Source organism: Vicugna pacos, chromosome 35 (assembly GCF_048564905.1).
Source record: "Vicugna pacos chromosome 35, VicPac4, whole genome shotgun sequence".
Classification (NCBI taxonomy): Eukaryota; Metazoa; Chordata; class Mammalia; order Artiodactyla; family Camelidae; genus Vicugna; species Vicugna pacos.
Window position 1 is genome coordinate 16,175,589 of NC_133021.1, and position 27,400 is coordinate 16,202,988.

At 38.8% G+C, this 27,400-nt stretch overlaps 1 protein-coding gene across 1 annotated transcript; it reads right to left on the reverse strand.

The window, feature by feature from the left end:
* Positions 1–3,013: 3,013 nt before the first annotated feature.
* LOC102539569 (T-cell activation inhibitor, mitochondrial-like) lies at positions 3,014–27,154 on the reverse strand. The gene is given in 9 exon segments (XM_072954975.1): positions 3,014–3,112; positions 4,689–4,745; positions 7,284–7,375; positions 8,287–8,384; positions 10,752–10,874; positions 17,256–17,508; positions 20,278–20,431; positions 22,502–22,637; positions 27,126–27,154. Coding segments are annotated over 9 exon segments (1,041 nt in total).
* Between the last annotated feature and the right edge of the window lie 246 nt (positions 27,155–27,400).

Genomic DNA, 27,400 nt, shown 5'->3' on the forward strand with positions numbered 1-27,400 from the left:
TTGTGCCGGCAGGGCAGCTGAGGTCAAAGGATGAAGGACTGAGAAACCAGCCTTGGGAGTCAGAGGCAGAGAATGAATTACCCTGGGAAGAGTTGCCTGTGCTTACATTTCAAAGGGTAATAAAACCTGGACCCATCCGCTTCCATTCCCAAGAGCTGTAACAATCCATGGACAGTGTTTTTATTTAAAGAAGGAAGCAATTCACAAAAGGGCTAATAAACATAAAACTGTCCAAATGCACTGATACTCAGAAAAAAAAGCAACAAAAGTCAGTACTAGTTTTTGCTTATCAGTTTAGCAAAGAGTTCTTAAATGTTTTGATATCTAGTGTTGGAAAGGTGAGAGTAAGCCTTCTCACACACCATTCAAGGGTCCCTCAATAACAAGTCACTCAATGCCTGAACGCAGATCCATGCAAAGGTTGCAACTCCAACGGCCTCATCACAGGGGTATTTGTGATAGAAAAACCTAATAATCCAATACCTTGTAATAGCCTCTAATGAAAAGGAATACATATATATATATAAAATATATATATATATAAATAACTGAATCACTATGCTATACACCAGAAATTAACACAACATTGTAAACTGACTTTACTACAATAAAAAAAAAAAAACCCTAATAATCCAGCCATAGGTTAATTTAGATAAATTACGGCATACCATGTGTAACTGAATCACTTTGCTATAGACCTGAAACTAACATTGTAAATCAACTATGTACATTTCAATAAATTTTTTTAATTATGGTATACTGATCCATTTTGAAATGCTGTAGGAAAACATGTAATGACACGAAAAATATTCACAATATATATCATTCAATGCAAATCAAGTTATGAACATTACACAAAGTATATAAACATAGATATAAATGTATGCCTAGAGACACACATAGAAACACACTGGAAGCCTGAATACCAAATTGGTGAGAATATAGGATATTTAAATTTCCTTCCTTCTGTGTATCTGTATTTCATAAGTTTTCTAAAATGAGTTCTCATTACTACTGGATTAAGGAAAACAATAAATACTATTATATTTAATAACATAAAGGAGTCAGCGGAGAACTGGATGCTGCCTGGTGGTTCCTGGGCAGGGCTCTGTCCCACACCAGCTCCTCTACCCACTTCCCTGGGGCACAGAGCTGGTCCTTCCTCTTCCTGACCCTGGGCTCCTCCTCCTGCCTTGGAAGCCACAGCTAGTCTCTGGGGGGCAGTGGGGTGAGAAGGGAGGGAGCTTCTCGTGCTTCTGGGGGTTGGGTAGGGATGTGATGCCTCCAATGTCTTCTGGCTCCCAACACTCCCAGCACAGGCTGCTCAGGTTCTGAGTGCACAAGCAAGCAGCCACCTTACCACCAGCCATCCATTCATTGTTTCTATGAGATACATTTCAGGCTCCAAACAACTGACGTGCTAGCAACTTCCAGTACCTAGCACACGTGTCAACTGGGAACTGCCCATTTACCACTTTAGGTAACTTGCAGTTGCTTGGTCACAGCCAGCAGTGGGGATTCCTGGAGGAGAGCTGCTCTCAAAGTTTCCACTGGCAGTGACCACATCCCACTACTGCCCTCACACCGGCCCTGTGGTCATGAAGACCCGCAACCATGTCACAGGGGAGTCAATGGGCCTCAATGACCTCACCTCTGAGACAGCGGGTGTGGGAGCCGTTAACCTCGCCCTAATCGCTACCTCCTAGGAGACAACACAACTAGGACTTGCAAGACCTCACCAGCTGCTGTCTCAGGAGGCCCTGTGCCCTGGCCAAGAAGGGCTTATAGAGAGGAGAGCCCAGGTCAGGGCCCAAGAACAGTCCTCCAGACCAGGGAGCCAGCAAAGTATGGCCCAATGGCCTTCTTGTAAATAAAGTTTATTGACACCCAGACTCCCTCATTTAATGCTAACTATTATCTGTGGCTGCTTCTGAGCTACAGTTATGTAGTTGTGAGAGAGGCCTTGCAGGTGCAAAGTCTCAAATATTTACTCTCTGGCCATTTACAGAAGGGTGCCAACCCCTGCTCTAGACGTTGGGAAGCTGCTGGAGTCCATCCTTTTCTCTGGGCACAGTCCCCATGAGATGCCCCAGCACCGCATCTGAGAAGCCATCCACTGGTTTTTTTTTCCCCTTAATTTTTTTTGTTAGGGGGGGGAATTGGTTTTTGTTTCTTTTTACTGACTTATTTTTAGAGGAAGTACTGGGGTTTGAACCCAAGACCTCATGCATGCTAAGCATGCACTCTACCACTTGAGCTACACCCTGCCCCGCTCCCCTACCCACCACTTTTCAAGGAGAGATGCAGAGGGGTTGGGGGTGCGGAGTTTGGGGGAGAAACCAGTGAGAGAGAGCTAAAGACGATTTAAGATCTTCAGTAAAAGAGAAGGCATCTCAAAAAATTACATAAATTCATAAGTGTATGTAATTAGATGTAGAAAATTATGGTCCTAATGTAAAGTTTTCACTAGTGCCTAAGTCAAGCACATCTGTTACAGGTCAGCAGGCGTAATAAGAATGATAGGAATAACAACGAGTCACCTGAGTGTCCAGAGTGATTCTTTGTAGCTGGTCCAGAACAGTTTGCCCTATTCCTTCATCCACTGTCAACACTCGAATAGGAGCTGCTAGGCCCATCGACAGACGAGAAAACAGATTAAGCTATAACAGAACTGGATTTGAGGTTTCTCAACCTCAGGTGACCATACAATTGTTCATCTAATAAGCCTTTTGTGAATGAATGGGGGTACAGTGAATGCACTCAGACAACAGGTAACCAGAACTGTCCCAGGCACACATGAATCCTCACTTTAAAAACTGGAGTCCAGAGAGAAACTGGAAGAGAAAACTCACTTTGTGTAATTTCCAGCAAGTCAAATACCGCCTAACTTATTTCTTGGGACTTTGAAATGCAGAAAATAGAAAAACAGAGGTTGTTGTTCAGAAACCTCACATGCCTCGAATCCTAGGAAATGTCTGAGCTGCCCAGTTCCAGGCCTGGAGCCACAAGGCAATTAGCCCATCAAGCTGTCATTGGAACTTCTGAAGCAGGAAGAGTTCTGAGGAGGGAAAGGCTTGGAGGCAGGGAAGCAAGACCTGTAGCCAGAGGCACTCTGCAATCAGGAGGGAAGGGGGGCAGGTCAAGAGCTGTAAGTTTATATTCTTGGTTATTCATGTGTAAATGGTAACTACATTGTAAAAACTTTTTGAGAGAAGTGTACAGCCATAGAGCTTTCATCCAGTTTCCCCAATGGTGACATCCTGCAAAACTATATACTGTCACAGTCAGGAAATGGATGTGGCTACAATCTACTAACCTCATTCAGATTTCATCGTCTTACTTGCACTTGTGTATTTAAGTGTATGCAGTTTTATCACACGTGCAGTCACATGACAGACCGCAGGTAAGATGCAGAACCGTTCCATCACAAGGACCCCTCCTGCTACACTTCCACAGCCATGGACACCTCTGCTTCCCCTCTCCCTGACCCCTGGCAACCACTCCCCCCTCCCCCAATTGTATTACTTGAAGAGTGTTACATAAATGGACTCGTACAGCATGCAATCTTGGGAGACTGGCTTCTTTCACTCAGCACATCCACCCGGGCTGCTGCTGTACTGGCAGTTCATTCCTCCTCATCGCTGAGTGGTAGGCTGCTGCAGGAGGTGCCAGTTTGTACCACCTTCAAACACTGAAGGATATTAGAGTTTTCCCCCCTAGTTTTTGGCTACCATGAACATTAGTGTACAGTTTCTGTGTGAACATAATTTTTCACTTCTATAGTGGAAATGCCCAAGAGGGTAGCTGCGGAACCACGTGGTAAGCCAGTGGTTATATAAGAAACTGCCAGACTCTTCCAGAGAGCTTGTGCCATTTTACATTCTCAGCAGCAATGGATGAGTGAGATCCAGTTTTCTGCATCCTGGCCTGCATTTGGGGGTGTCATTATTTTTCATTTCAGACCTCCTGATAGGTGCACAATGATACCTCACTGCAGTTTCAATTTGCATTTCTCTACAGCTTTTCATGTGCCTCTGTCATCTGTATGTGCTCTTCTGTGACATGTCTGTTCATGTCTTTTGCCCATTTTCTAACTGCATTTTTTTTAATTGCTGAGTTTGGAGAGTTCTTTATTTAGATATATAATTCTTTATATACTTAGATAAGACTGTCAGGTATGTGGTTTGCAAGTATTTTTTTAAATAAATATTTGATTTGAATGACATTTAATCAAAGATACATGAATGGCAAATAAGCACATGAAAATATGCCCACCATCATTCACCATTAGAGAAATGCAAATTGAACTCACAATGAGGTAATACCACACACCTATTAGGGTAGCTAAAGTGAAAAAGATGACCATAGTGAGTGTTGGCAGTTCTTAAAACATATCTGGCTATTCCACTTTTAGGTATTTACCCAAGAGAAAAGGAAATATATGTCCACATAAACATTTGTAGATAAGTGTTCACAGTAGCTTTATTTCTAGTGGCCAAAAGCGGACATAACCCCACATGCATCAATAAGTGAATGGACAGACTGTGGTACATCCATGATAGTATACTATGTGGAAACAACAAGGAGTAAATTCTTTATACATGGAATAGCATGGGTGAATCTCCAAATAATTAAGCTGAGTGAAACAAATCAGATCGTCCCCCAACCTGTGCTTTGATTCTACTTACATCAAACTCTAGAGATGTAAACTCATCTACAGGGACACAGAGGGGACCGATGGCTGCCTGGGGAGGGGATGCGGGACAGAGGAGAAGGTTCACTAAGGGTGACAGGTGTGCTTACGATCTTGATAATGGTAATGGTTTCACAGATGTTTACATACGTCACATCTCATCAAATTATACATAGTAAATATGCGCAGCTTACTGTCAATTATACCACAGTAAATCTGTTCAGAACAAAACAACAGAATGCAGGCCTTAAAAAGTTGCCCTTAGCCACAGCAATCAGGCAAGAGAAAGAAATAAAAGGGATCCAAATTGGAAAAGAAGAGGTAAAAGTGTCATTATATGCTGACGACATGTTACTATATATAGAAAACCCTAAAAGGTCCACAAAAAAGCTACTAGAGCTGATCGAAGAATTCAGCAAGGTAGCAGGTTACAAAATTAATGTTCAAAAATCAGTTGCCTTTCTTTACACTAACGATAAATCAACAGAAAAAGAAAGTAAAGAAACAATCCCCTTTAAAATAGCACCCAAAGTAATAAAATATCTGGGAATAAATCTAACCAAGGAGGTGAAAGAATTATACACAGAAAACTATAAACCATTGATGAAGGAAATTAAAGAAGACTTTAAAAAATGGAAAGATATTCCATGCTCTTGGATTGGAAGAATCAATATTGTTAAAATGGTCACACTGCCCAAGGCAATCTACAGATTTAATGCAATCCCTATCCAATTACCCAGGACATATTTCACAGAACTAAAACAAATCATAATAAAATTTATATGGAACCATCAAAGACCTAGAATTGCTAAAGCATTACTGAAGAGAAAGAAAGAGGCTGGAGGAATAACTCTCCCAGACTTCAGACAATACTATAGAGCTACAGTCATCAAGACAGCATGGTATTGGTACCAAAACAGACATATAGACCAATGGAACAGAACAGAGAGCCCAGAAATGAACCCACAAACTTTTGGTCAACTCATCTTCGACAAAAGAGGCAAGAATATACAATGGAATAAAGACAGTCTCTTCAGCAAATGGTGTTGGGAAAACTGGACAGCAGCATGTAAAACAATGAAGCTAGAACACACCCTTACACCATATACAAAAATCAACTCAAAATGGATTAAAGACTTAAACATAAGACAAGATACAATAAACCTCCTAGAGAAAAACATAGGCAAAACATTATCTGACATACATTTCAAAAATTTTCTCCTAGAAGAAATAAAAGCAAGAATAAACAAATGGGACCTAATGAAACTTACAAGCTTCTGCAGAGCAAAGGAAACCAGAAATAAAACAAGAAGAAAACCTATGGAATGGGAGAAAATTTTTGCAAGTGAAACTGACAAAGGCTTGATCTCCAAAATATATAAGCAGCTCATACGACTCAATAAGGAAAAAATAAACAACCCAATCCAAAAATGGGCAGAAGACCTAAACAAGCAACTCTCCAAGGAAGACATACAAATGATCAAAAAGCACATGAAAAAATGTTCAGTATCACTAATTATCAGAGAAATGCAAATCAAAACTACAATGAGGTATCACCTCACACCAGTCAGAATGGCCGTCATTCAAAAATCCAAAAATGACAAATGCTGGAGAGGCTGTGGAGAAAGGGGAACCCTCCTACACTGCTGGTGGGAATGCAGTTTGGTGCAGCCACTATGGAAAACAGTGTGGAGATTCCTCAAAAGACTAGGAATAGACTTACCATATGACCCAGGAATCCCACTGCTGGGCTTGTACCCAGAAGGAAATCTACTTCAGGATGACACCTGCACCCCAATGTTCATAGCAACACTATTTACAATAGCCAAAACATGGAAACAACCTAAATGTCCATCAACAGGTGACTGGATAAAGAAGAGGTGGTATATTTATACAATGGAATACTACTCAGCCATAAAAACCGACAACATAATGCCATTTGCAGCAACATGGATGATCCTAGAGAATGTCATTCTAAGTGAAGTAAGCCAGAAAGAGAAAGAAAAATACCATATGAGATCGCTCATATGTGGAATCTAAAAAACAAAAACAAACAAAAACAAAGCATAAATACAGGACAGAAATAGACTCATGGACAGAGAATACAGACTTGTGGTTACTGGGGGGGGGGGTAGAGGGTGGGAAGGGATAGACTGGGATTTCAAAATTGTAGAATAGATAAACAAGATTACACTGTATAGCACAGGGAAATATACACAAAATGTTATGATAAATCACAGAGAAAAAAATGGGACAATGAGTGTGTATATGTCCATGAATGACTGAAAAATTGTGCTGAACACTGGAATTTGACACAACACTGTAAAATGATTATGAATCAATAAAAAAATGTAAAAAAAAAAGTTGCCCTTCAGAAAAGACTATTAAATTTCAAATAAAAATGGACTTAAAAAATTAGTCCTCTAAGAATTCTAATCATGTAAAATTAAACATCTGATCTACAAACAGCTGAAACTATGATTACAAATTTTTTTCAGTTCACTGACATATTAGCACATACTAGTTTGAAACACAAGTCTGTTGATGACAAATCAGAGATTTTTTTTTTGCTTTCAGAGCTTTTTCTTACCTTTGTCCAGTGATGATGGACATCCACGGTTCCTAGCATCACGTGGCCCACTGCACTCACCCCGGACCAGTCTGTGAATATTACTGTACATCCTGATAATAAAGCACAAACCCTCTGGTCACTGTCCATACAGGCTTCATTCTTTTAGCACTGTGCAAATACTGAAATTTAGTATACAAATTCAGGATTAAATTTGGTATAAGCTTAAAGGCAGAGTAACAGATTTAAAAATTCAGCTGTGATAAAGTCATGTCTATACAGACTTCTAACACTTGGTCTTCCTTTAAAATTGACAGATGTGTATAGCAGTTAAGGGAGATATATTTTAAAAGCAAATGGAGGGGAGAGTAGAGCTCACTGGTAGAGCACATGCTTAGCATGCATGAGGTCCTGGGTTCAATCCCCAGTCTCTCCATTAAAAAAAAAGTGAAGACATGGAAACAACCTAAATGTCCATCAACAGATGACTGGATAAAGAAGATGTGGTATATTATACAATGGAAGACTACTCAGCCATAAAAAATAATAAAATGCCATTTGCAGCAACATGTATGTCCCTCGAAAATGTCATTCTCAGTGAAGTAAGCCAGAAAGAGAAAGAAAAATACCATACAGTATCACTTACATGTGGAATCTAAAAAAAAAGAGAGAGAAAGAGACAAACGAACTTATCTACAAAACCGAAACAGACTCACAGACACAGAAAACAAACTTATGGTTACCAGGGGAGGAAGGGAGTGGGAAGGGATAAACTGGGAGTTCAAGATTTGCAGATACTAATAAATGTAAAATAGATAAACAGGTTCATGCTGTATAGCACAAGGAACTATATTCAGTATCATGTAGTAACTTATGGTGAAAAAGAATATGGAAATGAACATCTGTATGTTCCTATGTGACTGAAGTATTGTGCTGTACACCAGAAATTGACACGAGATTGTAAACTGACTATACTTCATAAAAATTGAAGGGGAAAAAAAAAGAGCAAATGGAAATCATTTACCTTTTGCATTTTTCAGTGTTTCCGAGTTCTGCTGGGCTAGGCGGCCTAGACTGTGCAGCTGGCTACAGCGATGCGCGATGCCCCAGCTCCTCTGCCACCTGGTCCAACAGAGCACACAGCACGTGAGGCCGCGTCCCCGCAGGGGGAGGCTTGTGCTCAGCCCCAGCTGCCCGATCCCCATGAAAGCTGAAGAGGTTCTCTCTCAAGTCGGCACACTCACTCACTCAGTGAGCCGCTTCCAAATGAACTCACTTCTCAAGAAGCAACCAAATGGAAAATGACTTGTTTACTAGAGGGTAAAAATGTTACTACTGTATTCAGCTATCCAAAGATTTAGAACTAGTAAACACACGATGTTTCTCTTTTAAAATAAGAGGCTGAAATGGGAAAAACTTGGAAAACAATCTTTTTCTTCTCCACATTGTTTGATGATGATGATTCTGTCTTAGATTTAAGTTCCAATTAGGAATTCCAGATAGTTTACCTTTTATCATATTCGAGGGAAAGTGATTTTTATGACATCATGTATCACTTCTCGGCCTTTCGGCTAAGATCAAGTGTATGACATCATGTGATCTGTTTACTTCACAGATGAACATTAAATCTGAGTGACCAGGTGGAACTTGGTGTTCCAACGACATCACAGGGGTCCTGCTGTGTACATGTAAAGGGCATTCAGTGGTATCAGAAAACCCCACCTTTGACCTGTAATCCTGCGATTTACTAGTTCTGTGGCCTTGAACAAACTGCTTCTAGTCTTCCTACGGTTTCTCTGTCATATTTGCAAAGTGGGGACATTACCTACAGCACAGATAGTGCAAATCAAAGGGTGAAACAAATGTAAGGAGTAAGGCACTCAAACAAACTCTCAAAAAGACTTAGGTTCCTTCTTCGTCCTAACAGCAATTCTGAAGAATGTCATTTCTAATAAAGTGAAAACGACTTTTAATATTTTCCCTTTAACCCCCAATGTCATCAGTCACAATGCGTCCTTTTGCTGGAGACTTGGTTAATTTCCCAGTAAGTGGAGAACTCTCATGTCCTCAGTCCTCAAACGTTTTGGCCTCAGAACCCCTCTGCACTCTTAAAAACTGAGGGCCCCGAAGAGCTTCTGTTTATGTGCGTTATAGCTACTGATATTTACCAGGGTAAGAATTTAAGCTGAGGAGTTTCTCCACTGTATTGTAAAACAATGTTTATTTCTGTTTATGTTTAAGAAACCCTTCCATTTTCCTAACCCCAGTCTGCTTTGACAGATCTTTTAAAATTTATTTATAAAAAGTTATTTTCATGCATATTAATTTGTTTACTTTATAAATCCTTAAAAAGGATCTTATTTGGTTTTCAGTTAGAAAATGCTATGTTAGTAGATCGTGGAAGAGCCCCTGTAACCAAAGCTTGGCCTAAAACTAGTGATGCGATGGTAAGAGAGCGGCTACAAACACTCTACACGTCCCCAGTGTAAATGCTTTCCTGTGAAGTATGAATTAGCTTAGACAACTATGATTTGCGTATACAAGAACAGAACATATGAGTACTATCCGTACTCTGCAAGCACAGGAGAAAGGTGCGGTCATGGTGCCCAAATAGTCATTTGGGTCAATATAAGAAAAAGTCTTGATTATAAGGGTTGAAAACAACAAAACAGGCTACTGCGAACAGTAATAGAAATTTAAGCACTTAGACCAGATGACAGTATCTCAAGGCTCTTGGGGGTGGGGAGTGGGCATGACAATCACTTGACCCCTCCTTTTCCCTTCCTTAGGGTCATAACAGCTGTTAAAACTATTTTTATAATAAACCAGCATGTGTGATTTCTAAGTTTATAAAAACTTACTTAAAAAGTCATGTTATATGGTGACTATAAATAATAATATGGTATTACATTTTTGAAAATGTCTGAAAGAGTAGATCTTAAAAGTTCTCATCACAAGAAAAAAAATTTTTGTAACCATGTATGGTGACAGATATTAACTAGACTTACTGTAATCATTTTGCAGTGTATATAAGCAATGAATTATTATGTAATACACCCTAATTGTTATGTCAATTATACCTCAATTAAAAATAAGAAAAAAAGTCATGCTATGTAACACAGAACCAAAGAATACAACATTTTTTCTCTCCCTTTCTCTTTTTAAACTTGAATACCAATCTTACATGATGGGGAAATAATTATTTTTTATACATTATGTGCATATGGAAAAGTATATTTTCTTACAAACTTATTATGTAAAAAGCCACAATTATTATGCTAAAAATGTCAGTATCAGAACCTTACTTCACTATTTTAAACAAGAAATTCCTAACAGTTTTCTTAAATAAACATTTGACTGTTTTCATAAAAAGGTAACTGAAGAATATTTAGTTATCAGAATAATTAAGGATGCAAATATTTAACTGTTAGAAACCTTAACCCACATGCTTATTTTACTCTCTAAATTAGGTTTTCTCTTCTTCATTACCTGATGTCTGAGAGCTGCAGCTGATGGGACAGTTCATCTTTTAAACGATCTAGTTCTTTTCTAAGCGGCAAACTGTTCTTCAACTTTTTAACAGCACTTTCCCTGTTGTTATCTAACCAGGACCTAGAAAGGAAAACAGACACACTGTTTGCAGTACTAACTATAACTGGAACATTTCTACTACTCCAAGACGTGCTCAGCACCTTAAAGCAGCCCCCATGTAAACTGAGTTTCCAGTCAAACATTTTATCAAAATATAAGTACTCTTACCAAGTCTGTTCATGTAAATACCTACTTCTAAAATACGTCTCTTAAAGAACTGCCAGCAGCTGTTAGATCACATTCTGGTTATGACAACGTCCTCTATCAAAAAAATCAGATTTTAACTATGCCAAACCTGTCACTAGATTTCCAGAGGTGGGATGATTTTTAAAATCATTAGAGATGCTTCAAACCTCACTTATGGTTATTGCAACTGTCAACAGGCCACACGAGATGGTCACTACTTCAGTCACGCACACGCAGGGCAGCCGCCCTCCTCCTACTGGAGCAAACATTGCAGATGCTGTTCCAGTACAGCCGGGCCATGACAAAGTCAATCTGGAGAAGCATCTCATGGTGCAGGCGACATTTAAAAGGCAATGTTTCCTGACGAAGGAACTCATGAAGGTTACTTTGTGGATTCTAACTGGGTGGATCCAGTTTCTTCCTTTATTTTAATCTTGGCTGTTAGTGCCCCAAGCTCTCCCCGCTTTCTCCCTCAGCTCTCTATCCCATCTTTCCGCAGCTCAGATCTGACCCATCTCCAAGTCTCTAACCACCTGCCCCCCTCGGGTGGGTCTGTTCACACCTCTGCTCCTCTGCACCCTACTGAATGCCCAGCTCTCGGCTCATCTCAGCCACTTCAGTCTACAATCACCTCCCCCCCTCCTTTATTTGCTCCCCATCAACCATATAAGAGCCTCAGCAGAAAGGAAAAAGTCTACAGAGGGAACATGCACATGTCATGCGGTGCCCATCCCAGGACATCTGACATCTGTGGGATACTGTCAGGGGCGGTTGGCCATTAACAAGTAACACTGCAGAAGGGCTCATGTCCATCTCAGAAGTGCGTGCCAAACACACCTTGTAAAGGTTCCTTTTAATAGTCATCGTAAAGGTTTTAGATGTTATGATCTACAACATTTAAAAAATTATCAAGACTCACAGAACCAACCAAAACATCTGTATGTACCAAATCTTTCTCCTGAAAGCCTAGCAGCGTGTTGTACTGAGAATATGAGGAAGACACCTCCAGTAAGGAACAGAGAGATAAGCAGCTGGAACAGAATATATAAGCTTCTATGAGAATAGAGGAAGAATTAATTCTGCTTGGAAGGTTCTACAGAGCAGGTGATATGGGACCTGGAACCCGAGAGATGGATCAGATTTTTTCAGGCAGATTGGTGAGAGGGAAGGGAACACCAACCATGCTGTGCACAGGGAACTGTAAGATGAACCAACGTGCCCAGGTCACATGATGTCTAGACGGACAGGGGCATGAGATGAGACCGGAGAGGCTCTGTGTCTGTGATCATAAAAGGTCTTGCACACTGGGATAAGGAATTGGGAACTTATCCTCCAGGTAAAGGTGTTTCACTTTTTTTTTAATTAAGTATAGTTGATTTACACTGTTGTGCTAGTGTCTGGTGTACAGCCAGGTGATTCAGATATATATATATATATATAAATATAAAAATGTTCTTTTCCATTCTGGTTTGTTACAGGATATTGAATATTGTTCCCTGTGCTATACAGTACAACCTCGCTATTTATTTTATATGTAATAGTTTGTTTCTGCTAATCCCAAACTCCTAATTTATCCTTTCCTCACCAGCTTAAAGGTGTTCCTTTAAGGAACATGTTTTTGATTCATTAACTGTGTGTAGTCATTAATAATTCTTCCCACCCCCTCTTTAAGAATACTGGTGAAGATTTTGTCATTTCTGCATGTGTGAGAAATAAGAAAATAAGTAAAAATATCTTACTTTATATCACTGACTACTAATAGCTATCATAATTTTTCAACCTTTTCCTCATTTACTAAGTAATACATGTTAATCAATTTACTTTAAATCATGTAAGAAAAAGGATGATTTGTTGACAAATGTATTACCAAATGGCCATACTGTGTGTGGTTTGTGGACCAAATGTTTTAAAATATAGACTGAATATAATCTTATGATTATATATTCATGACCTGAGTTTTGGAATTTTTACATTTCATGTATAAAATTTAAGTGGCCTAGTTTAACAATTTTTGTGTTTTGTTTCTAACAAAATGAGATAAAAATGAAAGTTCAGAACATGGTATTTAATTCTCTATGTGTCTATGCAGATATTAAACCTAGCTACAAAGATAAAGACATGTTTTCCAGCTGATCCCTGGGAAATCAGCAGCCGTCACGCACAGGGAGCACCCAGATCCTGGTTTCTAAAAATCATTCCCTACTAGAAAGAACCAGGGCCTCTTGGCAAAATGGCTCCATCCAATGCTGGATAGCAGGGACAGTCCAGATGGGCCTGGAATACCTTGGTGAACCAGAAAGTGAGAGAGCCCTCAGAGAATGACGGGGACAGAGGAGCCCGCTGGAAGAAATGACAAGATTAGAGAATTATCATTTGGAACCATTGTCACAATATGAGATTCGGGCAAGAATCATCAATGAATACTAGAGGTAAGGGGTAAAAATGTGGTGAGTAAAAGGATACATACTTTATCATAGCCCTATGTAGCTCCTCAAAAGAAACTAACTGAAAGGAAAGACAGTGGAAAAAACTGGGAGAACCACCTTAATCATATGGTTCAAGTTAGTATCACTAGTAATAGGCTCAATCAACATCATATGCCTCAGACATGATCCATGGAAAACAACACACGTCACTTTGGGGGTATACCTGCCAAGTATGCATAATCTGGCTCTAATTATGGAAGACATTATCAGATAAACTCAAAAAACTCAAACTGAGGGACATTCTACAAAATAACACCACAGTGATAAAAGACAAGAAAACACTGAGGAACCATTCCAGATTAAAGGAGACTACAGACATTAAAGTTAAGACGTGCAGTTTTGAAGGACACTGACTTGGCCTATGAACAAGAGAAAGTGTGAATAAATGCATGACAGGAGTTAAAGCACAATCATAAACTTCCCCAGCGTTGTAGAGAAGTCATCCCAATGCTGCAGTCATCCAACGTGGTACTTCCTGGACATCAGGGCTGATTCAGAACTTAGACACTGAGAGTGAAGTAAAACTACCTGAATAAACTTCAAGTGGAAAAAATGGGAGCCTGACATTTACTGACATGGCAGAAGCTGGCAGAATAGTGTTTCGATGGTTTTTCTAGTCCCATGACACCCTGTTCTCAGTGGGATAGACACTACACATGGGGTAATTTTGTTTAGATACATACGGATCCTGTTGGCTCCTTCCAGACACAAATTCTACCATTAAAATACATTTTGTTATATTATTTGATAATCAGAGAATATATGCAAAATATGGAAATACTAAAAGTCACAACACAGAGTAGCATTTCCTACTTTTTTTTTTAGGCTGGTAAATTTTTTAGACTGGCATATAATTAAAAAAACACTTAAAGCGTTAAATGTTTCATTTTATCCTTTTTATACAGTATAAAATGATTCTGCAGTAAGATACAGCACAATTTGCTGGGAAATTCAAAATTACACGTCCTAAGATGTAGACTGAAATGTAATTACCAGGTACAGTGAGAAAATAGATTAAATGGAGCTTTTTATGACCTGATAATTCTTCTGTTGTATCTTTAAAAAAAAACTGATTTACTTTCACAATTTCTGTGTTTTATTTCAAAATGGTGCGAGAAGCTCAGCCTGCACTTCTCTGCAGAAACAAAAGCAAAATTACTTGACCGTTCACACTAAACAATACTGCTATATTTTTTAACATTACGTTCTGAGATATTAGAAATATCTTAGTATGCTGTCAATAATAAATTTTGCTCAGGTGAATGCAATTTGTAAATCAGGTGAAGATCAGTTTGATGTAAATTTGCAGAATCATCATCATTTAATTTAGTATGTGCTCCTTGTGAGGCCTATTCTATAAACTGCAAATAGAATAAAGATGAGTTAAACAATACAAGTGAAAATAAAGACAAACTGACCAGAATGCCCACGGTGGTGAACAGGTTCTGGCCGAGTTACAGGTACCCTCAATCCGATGAGGGGGCAGTCACTCCATTCATATGATTTGGAAGCTCTCATATAGTTCAACAATTTTATAATTATTTGCAAAATAATTAAAAATTTAAAAAATTAATAGTTAAAACAAGAAACCAATACAGGTACCATTCTGGCTTTGATAACATACATTCCTGGAATCCTTACTGGGAAGAACTTAACATGAAACAAAGTGCTGGACCAACCTTATCAGGGGGTCCTTCAAACTGGGCAAGGTCCACATTTGGGAAAATGTCCAGACTCGCTGGAAGGGGCTCTGGGCCTATGTGAACACACTGGAACAGGGAAACCAGGTGAGGCTGTGGAGATAAGAGATGAAATCTCCCAAATTTGTACAACTCTCATTACTGGGCATCGGCACTCGAAGGCACGCTGGTAAAGGCAACACAGATTTTTCTGCAGCATTTCATCTTCGTGACAATTTACTCAATGTGCCCAAAGAGCAGGATGTATTACTCCTGCCCTTTTCACTGCAGAGCTACCCTCTCCCATCCTACCCAGCCTGGACTGTCTGCTCTAAAATTATACTCATAAGCTAAACTCAAAACTCCACGAGGTGTGATGATCTGGTTCAGGAAAGTCACTAAGACAATAGCAACGCTCAAGAAATCAAATCCAAGGGCCTCTAGTGTAAGAATTAAAAACTAAACAAACAGAAATCTCTAACTGGTAGATTTTAGAAGACAGATCTTGAGGAGGAAGATTGAAGGTGATACCAGTCAACTCTTAATCCTCTCCAGCCCAAGAAAAATGCAGGGAAGTAAAAGATATGGACATAGCATTATACCAAGAACCAGCCACAACCCCATCCCAGCTCTTCTGTAAGCAACTCTGAATGCTGTCTGTTTCACTGAGGAGAATTCTGTATTAATTTGAAATCACAGTTTTAAAGCGAATGCAAGATTTCTGTTTTAAACAAGGCTAAAACATGTAATGCTCCACCACTGTTAGTTTTATCTGGCAAAGCTAAGAAAAGAAAGGTTCTATCTGGCTAATAATGGGTTTGTTTCAATGTCTGACAAGATAGCTACTGACAAGTGGATTTGGATAATGATGGTCAGTGTATTAGAAAGTTAAATTTCCACTGATTTCAATTTCTAAAGCTGTTGTCTATTTAATTCATGTTGCTATCCTCTTTAAGGGTGGACAAATCCAAATGAGCTTGTCCTGGTTAACTGTCAACATGAGAACTTGAATTTAAAACAAAGTACACCTCTGGAGGAAATCAAGAATTCATAGTAGCACAACTCATCTCTACACAGAAATTTTCCTTACGACAAAGCAACTCTTGCTAAAAACAGATGTTTTTTAGTAAAAACTAATGAAATCAACAGAGGTATTATTTTTTAAAAACGGCCCTTTACATCATTGCCAAGTCCCTTCTACCCCTACCGTCTATATTAAGCTACTTCACATTTCCATTTGAAACCTCAGTTCTCCATCCTCTGCCTCCAGCACTTTGCATCCACACTTACTCAAAAGTCCTTTAATTCAGTGTAATCAAAATGCTGGATGGGTTTTACGAATCTATGACGCAGAGTAGCAGAAAGAGAGATGACTAAAACATGTGTCCTACTCTTAAAAGCTCACTCTCTAAGGGGGAGGATATAGCTCAGTGGTAGAGTGTGTGCTTAGCATGCACGAGGTCCTGGGTTCAATCCCCAGTACCTCCATTAAAATAAATAATAAAAAAATAAATAAAATAAAAACCCAATTAACCTCCCCCTCTAAAAAAAACAAACAAAAAACTCACTCTCTAGTATAATGTAATATAATATAATGGAAAAGAGTCTACTTTGATTAGAGACTGAGGAGTTTTACAGGATGAACTACATACAAATAAGGAAACCATAAATACTCAGCTTGGACAAGGAACCTGCTGGGACCCCACTTATCCTGGTGAACTGGCTCTTCAGTTTCCACCTGTTTTCATTACTGTGCCAGCTGGCTCAGGCTGAGTTCTGGGTCCTTAGACTCTTTACGAGGGGTAACTTGGGGAGTAGAATTTTTAAAAGTTAAACAAAACCACCTCCTGCATGTGTTTGGTATCAAAAGTTCAAAAGGCCAAAAAATCAAATACAATTAGAAGTATTCCGGCAACCTAAAGTAAGAAACATGAAATATCTTTTTTGTAATGGTTACTGGATTAGCTATACTTAATAGCATTACTTTTCCTGGAAAATTAGACTTTAAACATGACCGCAGTAAGTTTAGTTAAATAAAAACTCTTACATACGTTAGGGTTGTTTCCATTCTCCAGACTTGCTCAAGGTCTTCGTTAGGGTCCTTGAATCCAGTAAAGGGGTAGTAAGACTTTTCCCATTTGATGGGCCTGTCAGATATCCCTTTGGCCTCTTTGAGAATCTGGGAGTTCACATTATTATTCAAGCGTTGGACATGCTCAATAGATAAACTGCAGGAGTTGAGAATATATAATACTGTGTTTAGCAGATCTCAGGTGTGCAAAGTAAATCTGACTGCTCGAAACCCTAGAGAATATAATTCGCCCAATTAATACAGAGGATCATTTGCTTTACTTTAAAAACATTTTTAATACAACATTTATAGAATCAAAATCTTTAAAAACACTCCATTACCGATTAAAATTCACCCTATTGGCTGTAAAAAAATCATCTGTAAATGGAAAATTCTGTCCCTTCTCCAAAACTGTACCACACTACCCTAAGCTTCATGAAGTCCCTGAAATTGTTAACCCCCTTTTCTAGTTTGGCACCAGTGGCCAAACCCACCCCACCCCACGAGGGGGATTCAGAATATTTTCAATGCTCTTCATAAATTTGGTCTCTACAGTCTAAGGGATGGACAAGCTTTCCTATGAGCAAGTGTCCCCCAAGACAGTTTCCAGCGCTGAGTGAAGGGGGGAGAGGGAAAGGGAGTGTGGAGGGAGAGGGAGGCTGTCCTGTGAAAGTGGTTCAGAGGAGAGGGGCCAATTCAGGCTCAGTGGTCACAGAAACTCATTTCAACTTTTCTCTCTGATTGAGTTTGTCCTCATGCTTCCCCATCCAGCTAGCTAGTGACTCACTATTTTCAGAAGAGACTCAAAATTCCCTAATTTTAAAAAAAGTTAGTGCCTCACAATCTGATTAAAAAAATTGGGGGTGGGGTGGGGAAGTAATTAGGTATGTGTATATATATATATATATATATACACATACATATATATATTTATTTATTTTAATGGAGGTACTGGGGATTGAACCCAGGACCTTGTGCACTCTAAGCATGCTCTCTACCCCTGAGCTATGCCTTCCCTTTCCCAAAAACTGTTTAAATTGGTTTAAAAAATTATAGAAGTATTATATAAGTATATCCTTATTGCAAAATTATATAAAGTCAAGTCTCCTGTTGGCAGGCACACAACCTCACACTTTCACTCAATATAACACTATTAAGTTAGGTACACACGCATTTAGATCTGCACTATCTAAAATCTGATAGCTACTAGCCATATGTGGCTATTTAAAATTAAAGTAATTGAAGTTAAATAAAATGTAAAATTCAGCTCCACACTAGCCACACTGCAAATGCTCAACAGCCACATGGGGCTATTGCTGGCTGCGCCAGACGGCGCAGATACAGGACATTTATATCATCACAGAGAGTTCTCTAGGATGGCCCTGCTCTGCCCTTTTCTGTGCTCTATATGTTTCCTACAACACATAAGCTCATGTATCTGCATACACCCACACCCTGGTGTCAACTGTTCCTTTTAAGTACATAAATGGTACCCGCCTGGATCCATTACTTTGAACTTTTGTTACTGAGCATTGGCGACCCTCCCATGTCTGCATGCATACATCAACCTCTTTCTTTTTAGTAGCTACACACTAATCTATCTAACGAACATAGCATGATTCATTCACTACTTCTGAAACTGATGTGCACAGAAGTTGATTTTAATTTTTCACCGTTCCACACAAGGCTGAAATGTGTCTTGTCTTGGCCACTGGTGACAGACATCACAGTCTACACCAGTCTCAGAGCTACCTACCGTGCTCACCACACAGATTTAAGGAGTCTATGATGCACAAACTGAGAGATTTTTTTAGTTGAATCACTGACAATAAAGTGAGAAATACTAGTTGGAGAATTATTCTAATTGGTGAAAGAGGAAAGGAAAATTCAAATTCCTGCATTTGATGTTAGGAAGAAATAGTTTATCCTTAGAAGAGCTAAGTCAAGGAATAAATCTCAGTTTCTATCTTATCAATCCCATTAATTACTGAATCAAATGCAAGGGCTGCAATAAAGTGTGGAATGCCGGTACCAGATTGCACATGTCTTTATTGGGAAATGCTACCTAATTTAGTTTGTATTTGATTACTCAGGTTAAACCTTTTTATATGCTTATTGGCTATTTATGTGTATTATTCCTGAACTGTCAAGTCACTGTTTGCCCATTTTTGTAACAGAGCTACTGTTTTCTTTTTGACGTCAAAGAACTCTTTATATATTAACATTATCTTGTTGTCATATATGCTGAATGCTTGCTTCCATTTCTAATTTTTTTTATAATCTGTTTTTATTTAATAAATGATTCAAGGTTAACCATCAACTCAAGTATTTTTCTCTTAGCTGGAGCTGAGAAATTGGTAATCTTTAAATCTTTAAATTGTAAATCTTTAAATTGGTTTAAAGTTCATGCTAAAACTAAAATTATTTCCTCAAGGATCACTAAAAGGATGGATGTTTACAGAAATGACAGAGCCATATTTGCCCTTAGTTTTAAATATCACTGAATCATGGCTAAAGCAAGTGACAAAGGACCAAACAGAAGGCTGTATATTAAGACTGATTGGATTTTAGAAACAGCACGAGGCTGGAGTTAAAAGACCTGGGTTCAAGATCTCTAATCTGGTCCCAGGACATCACTAAGTTACAAGTGGGCAAATACTACCCATCTCACAGATCCTTTGAGGACTAAATAAAATAAAAAAACATAAGCTATATTTTAAAAAAATATAAACTGTTATCTACATGTTTAATGCTTAAAAATGAACTGAAATAAGAAGGGGACAAATAGGAACACTTCAGTTTTCTGGTAAAAAGAAAAATTAAACATAAAAAAAAGCTTGTCAAACACATGCAGCCAGACTTAGAATCTAGTTCTAGGAAAACACTCAATTAAATGATATTATTTTCTACACCCAAGGCTTCAATCCAAAGTTATTCTGGCACTGTCAGACAGAACGGACACATGAAGCTTGCAAGGGACACACGAGAAATAAGACACGTACCGGAAGTGCTAAAGTGCTCCTGGCCATCGGAGGAATTCTGGTCTGTTTCTCTTACATAAAACATGAGCTGAGTTGGTTTCAAAGACTTGAACCCTGGCTTCTGGAGGTTTTCTAAGTAGGCACTTAATCTCTTAAGAGAATTTTCATTGACTTCCTGGAAAAAAATATCAAGGGGCATTTACACATAAAATAGAACAAGGACACATCATAAATTCTCTCCTGACATTTTAAACACATTATTGAGTGTATTAAAGAATTCAGGATTAAAAAAATGTTGGGATGCCATACGTTCTCAGTGAAAGGTAAAACTGTATTCACATCTGACAAGAGGCGACAGAATGAATTCCTTAGGAAAATGTGGCCATGAAGTACTAGAAGAAAACACAGGTCTGTACTTTATAACCTATATGTGGAAAAAGCCTAACTATGACCGAATGTCCCAAAGTAACACATGACTGATAAATCCAATTATATAAAAATTAAAAAAACGTAAAACAGAACACATTATAAAGAGAATGACACACACACACACACAAGAAGCAGTCTACAGAAAAAAACTGGAATAAAATATATGGAAGTTTTTTCATACCAAGGAGCTAATTTCTCTGTATAAAGGTCTTAAAACACACATCCAGAGACTGGTTGAATAATGATATATTCTTCTGATGGAGTCTGCACCACCCAAAAACAAAAAAAAAAAGAGGAACAAATATGACACAGATGATATTTAGGAACTGATATGGAGTGATTTCCAGGATATATTGTTAAAAGAAAAAAGAAAAATCCTTGGGGGTGGGAGCCAAGATGGCAGAGTAGAGACTCACAACTCACCCTCTCCCACAAATACACCAAGAATTACATCTGCAAACCCGCTGAATCGCACGGAACACCTACTGAACTCTGACAGAGTGTCTCTAGTTTCAAAATACAGGAGGACTCTCACAAAATGCAGTTAAGAAAAAAAAAAAGGAAAGAGAAAAAATTGGTGCAGAAATGGTCCTGCAGGGAGTTTGCAAAAGATGAGACTGATGAGAGCTTAATCTCCAGAATATATAAACAGCTCATACAACTGAATAAGAAATAAAACACACAACCCAATCCAAAAATGGGCAGAAGACCTACAAACAAGCAATACTCCAATGAAAACATATGAATGGCCAGTAGGCACATGAAAAAATGCTCAATGTTGCTAATTATCAGAGAAATGCAAATCAAAACTACACTGAGGTATCTCCTCACACCGGTCACAACAGCCATCATTCAAAAGTCCACAAATGATAAATGCTGGAGAGGGTGTGCAGAAAAGGGACCCCTCCTGCACTGTTGGTGGGAATGTAGTTTGGTGCAGCCGCCATGGAAAACAGTATGGAGATTCCCCAAAAAACTAAAAATACACTATCATAAAATCCAGCAATCTCACTAGTGATCATATATCCAGAGGGAACCTTAATTCAAGAAGACACATGCACCCCAATGTTCAAAGCAGCACTATTTACCATAGCCAAGACATGGAAACAACCTAAATGTCCACTGACAGATGACTGGATAAAGAAGCTGTGGTATATTTATACAACGGAACACTACTCAGCCATAAAAAATAATGCCATGTGCAGCAACATGGATGTACTGGGAGCATGTCATTCTAAGTGAAGCAAGCCAGAAGAGAAAGAAAAATACCACACATCACTCACATGTGGAATCAAAAAAAAAAAAAACCCAAACAACAACAAAAAACAGATCAATGAACTGATTTACAAAACAGAAACAGACTGAGAGACACAGAAAACAAACTTATGGATACCAGGAGAGGAAGGGGGTGGGAAGGGATAAATTGGGAGTTCTAGATTTGCAGATACTAACTACTATATATAAAATAGATAAACAATAAGTTCATACTGTATAGCACAGGGAACTATATTCTGTACCTTGTAGTAACCTACAATGAAAAAGAATATGAAAAGGAATATATGTATGTATATGTATGACTGAACTATTATGCAGTACACCACAAACAGACACAACACTGTAAACTGACTATACTTCAATTAAAAAAAAAACAAGTCTTAGTTTTAATTTTCGTATCTACAGTTCAAAGCACTGATCACACCACCATGACAATCAATGCAGATTTACAGAACTCTTCGTTGTATGCTAGATCGAAGGTAAATAACCTAAACAGACATACACTGAACATTAGTAAATTAATAAATAAATAAATGTTTACCCTTTCCTGGGGCTGCTGTCCAAAGAAATCTGGATGCACAGCAAAACAGAAAGGCCTTAAGGCATTGACTGCTTCAGCTCCCGCCAAGGCTCTCGAGTAGAGAAACCAGTATGGAAATATTTTCCCCAGACAGAACCTTTTAAAAAGATGTGGAGTTGTCATTCACCAGTGTGCTGATACACACAAATCCCGACTGTATAAAGTGACAGTAACGTTAAAATGACTATGTATGGAAAATACCACAGGCACAAGATAGGAACCAAAGTGCAAAACTTTGTGGTTTTCTGAAATCCATAGAAGTTTTAACAAGCAATGAGTGCCACATGTTTTCTAAAGACATTGGTGATAAATTTCTCTGATGCAATATGAGAACATAATATTTAATAATAAAAAAATTTCCCCTCAAAAGTCTGCCTTGAAATGTTAACTGGCTTCACTGTAAAGGATGACGATTTTCTAAATCATTTTCTTCTTCAGATTAAAAAGAAATCCCAATATCAATAGTGTAATCTCTTCTTTACAGTGAAAAATATTTTGAGAATTGTAATACTTAACAAGATGTACAAGACGTCTCAGTTCATTTCCTCATCACTAGTATGCTAAAATTATCCTAGTTGGATAACTTAACATGTTGCCCTTAAATTTTGGCATAACTCACCTGGGGGTGTTTTTTTTAAAAAGTAGTTTTAAATCCAAAAGAAACAATTCATAATTTCCAAGAAGCACTTCCATGACATCTAATTTTGAATGTGGTAATTTATCTTTTCCATTCTGTAATGGACTATGAAGAAGAATACTGTGCATGTTTCTGTCTCGTATGTGAGGTATATGTACCCAGTCTTTGGAAAAGTGTTTCATTTTTGAAACAACTGAGGTTACAGAATCATTTCTGAAGATTTTTTTTTAATAATTGGGAGATCACCAACAGATTTTCAGATGGCCTTTTGTTTTCTGCCTTTTTACAGGTCCTTGAACCTTTTATGAAGTCAACATATAGACTGTGCATTAAGGATTCTAACAGGAGTTTAACAGTAAAGGAAATGAGCAAAGTCCTCAATGGGAGGCAGTGTAAGTGAACCTTGGTGACAACTGCACTCACTCCTCGCCTGAGCCTTAGCCCCCATTTCCAAACGTCTAATGGACACTTAGCTGTCCTGCCAGCCTCTCAAATGTTATGTGTCTAAAAAAAGGAGCAGAGGTCATCATTTCCTTCCCAGCTCAGCCTGGATACAAAAGGCAAGGAAGCAGTTAGACGGCTCTGTCCAGGATTATCGTCCTCCCTTCTATTACCGAGGTACCGCTCTTCTCAGAGCTGCTAACGCACAGGACCCGAGGGTTACCACTGCCCCAGCTTGCTCAGCGCCCCCTCCCCATTTTCACTCCTGAAGTCTTCTTTCCTCTCTCTTTACAATGTCCCTTGAAATCACTCCTTCTTCCCATTTTCTCTGCCACCAACGACCACTGCAAAATTGGACTACGTGGCTTTATGATCAGTACTCTCTCCTGTTTTGTTTCCCTAGCCACACTGTGCACAGGTTGATTTTCCTAAAATCCCACGATCACTGTATTCCTGACTGAAACACCTGTGATGGAGTTTCAGCTCCGGCAGATTAAGACCCACTCAGCCTGGTATACAAGTGCTCTCCAGTGACTCCCCATCTATCCTTCCAACTTGATCTCCAAGCACTCCTTGCAGAAACCCTCAGCTCCACCCTCCTTGATCTTCCTCATCCTGCCCTTCTCCATCACTTCTAAGTCCTAATATACCCTCCCCATGCCCACTTCCCCTGGTCCAAACTGCACTCGCTCACTCATTACTGCCTTCCTACTGTGTGCCAGGAGGCCACGGGCCCTTCCCCCAGAACCTCCTCTTTTGTATCCTCATTATAAACAGTCTTTCCCTCTTCTAAACTCTAATAAAAGAAACTGTGTGCCCCATATACATGGAACATAATACCACAATGTGGAAATGCTCTAGACTCTTCCTCAACTACCACTGCATCCCTGAGGACAGTGAACACGGTTAATAGGGGTTTACTGCTGTCAGGGAGGTCAGTGTGGGTCTGCTGGAGAGCAGGGGCCATGACAGGATGAGAGGGGCCGAGGATTCCTGGGAAAGGCAGCAGGTAGGGAGAGCTTTCAGACCATGTTGCAGGCCTGATGTCTACAGAGGAGAAAAGGAAGAAAGGAGCACTGAGGGGGGCCTGCGACTGCAGCCCCGTCCCAAGGGTTCAGCCACACCACGGGGAGTCCTTGAACCAAAGCCCCCCACTGCAGGTGCCCTGTGTCCTGCTGGAGGGAGCCTGACTTCGTGTTCCTGCCCTGCTGAGCCACTGAGGGCCTCAGGGTAAATCCATGTGGACCCAGAGGGGCAGGGGGGCTCAGCGGCTACCACCACAGGGCCTGGCACAAGTATTACTGCTCATGTGTGCTCAATGAATACACAGTTGGTGTTTCATGAAAGGAAAGAAGCCAATCAAGAAAAACTAAATCAAGGAAAAATAAACCCCATACAATGTGTCACTTTAGATTGAGCAAATTTGGCATGCGAACATCTAGATGTATAAAGAGGTTTTAGGAAAGGGTTAGCTTCTGGAAAAATGCGTCAGTAGAACAGCAGACTTCTTGTGTGAAGGGCCAGAGAACAAGAGTTTCAGGCTTTTCACACTGGAAGCAGCCACAGTCAAGAAATGAAGGAGTGTGGCAGGGCAGATCAAACTTCATTTACACACACGGTCCGTTTAATCAGCTCAGTTGTGAAATCAACATAGTAAACCATGACCAACGTTAGAAAACAAAAAAAACCCCAGAGAATATTTCCTGGGACAGAAAATATTACCAGATACTGTGTGTGGCAAGGGTAACTCCTGTTAAGAAACTTTTATTTTTATGGGTTGTGATTAAAATATAGTTTTCTGAAGGCCAGGATCAAAGGAGCTGGGAAAGCGTGTCTCCAGTACACGACTGCTATCACCGTCAGTGACGTGGGGCTGAGGAGGTGAGCGTCCCTGAAGGCAACAGCCCAGGAAGTGTTATAAAGCCCAATCCTCCAGGCTCCTGTGGATCAGAGCACGAGGATACCACACTTTATCCTGGTGCTCTACAGCTAAACATGATTAAGATACCACAACATGATGAATTGCTCAACATCCGACCAACAACTTTTCTGGACATTTTCCAGGATCTCACAGTTTCTCTATTTCTCTCTCTCTCCTTTTTCTTCTTTTTAACATTTTTCTTGTCATAAATTCAATCAGAGTAAGTCTCCCTACATTTGGTAATTCTCACCATAAACTGAGTTGGTAGAAAAACTGAGTTGTTCCTCCTAAAGAAATTCCTTTTAACAGTGACCATTTACTGAGATATTCATATATGTAATAGCTATTTAAAGGCACTAATTATTGTCAAATATGTTTTAGAAATTTAAAACCTCACATGTCATTTTTATTCAACAGGTCAAATTTTATTTTGGTTATATACTTTGAGCCAGATAAATATTTTATTTATAAGAAGTTGTGGTATATTTATACAATGGAATACTACTCAGCCATAAAAAAGAATAAAATGCCATGTGCAGCAAAACGGATGGACCTAAAGAACATCATTCTAAGTGAAGCCAGAAAGAGAAAGAAAAATACCATATGATATCACTCATATGTGGAATTCAAAAAAAAGAAAAGAAAAGAAAAAAATAGGACACTAATGAACTCATCTACAAAACAGAAAGACTCACAGACATAGTAAACAATCTTACAGTTACTGGGGAAAGGGGTTGGGAAGGGGTAAATTTGGGAGACTGAGATTTACAAATGTTAGCCAATATATATAAAAATAGGTTTCATAAAGTTTCTTCTGTATAGCACAGGGTACTATGTTCAATATCTTCTAATAACTTTTAATGAAAAAGAATATGAAAACAAATATATGTATGTATATGCATGACTGGGACACTGTGCTGTACACCAGAAACTGACACATTGTAACTAACTATACTTCAATTTAAAATATAATAAAATAAATACTTAATTTACCTGTTTTGACTTGACTATCAAGAAGCCAGAATGAAATCTAGTAAGTAATTGTTTAATCAGTCCTATTTTTTTTTAACAAAAGATCTCCTTTCCCTACAGGGCATCTAATCTCTATTCTGATTACCCTATATGTGCCTATTACTGTGCCAACTAAATTTTACTGCTGAACTCCTTAAATCCTTTCTTGAAGTACTAGATAGGATTTAGATTATACACACATAAACAGCAAATGTAGTAGTCAAATGACCTTATGACACAATTTCAATGTAAAATGGTTTTCTATATGACAGCCATTGGCTTGAGGGCAATGCGATAAGAATCGTGCTAAGGACAAATTTTTATCTTTTTCCCCTCTTAAACTTTTCACACTGAACTGTTCTGAAAGATGGTATTCTTTTCACCTTCTATTCCAAAAGGAACTTGTGGAAGAAAGATCTGGATGTTCACATGATTTTTTTTTTATTCCTGCCCTCCACCATAATATCCACAAAATATTTAGAATTTGATAAATTAGAATAAATTGAAATTAGCCAAATACATAACAGATTCCACCCCGTCCCTACACTAGTTACAGATTGAACCATGAAACTTACCTCCTCACAGGTCTCAGGTGGCAAAACATTTCTGAGTATATATGCAGATCAATTCCCAGGCATCCATCAATTGCTGAAAAAGTTAAGCAGATACCAATAATGAATAAGTGGAATTTAAAATTAAAAACACATTGCTATTTACATTAATGCCCCCCAATGAAATACTTAGTTATAAATCTAACAAAATATGTATAAGACCTACATGAGAAAAACCATAAAACTCTCATGAAAGATATCAAAGAACTAAGTAAGTGGAAATTCCATGTTAATGGACA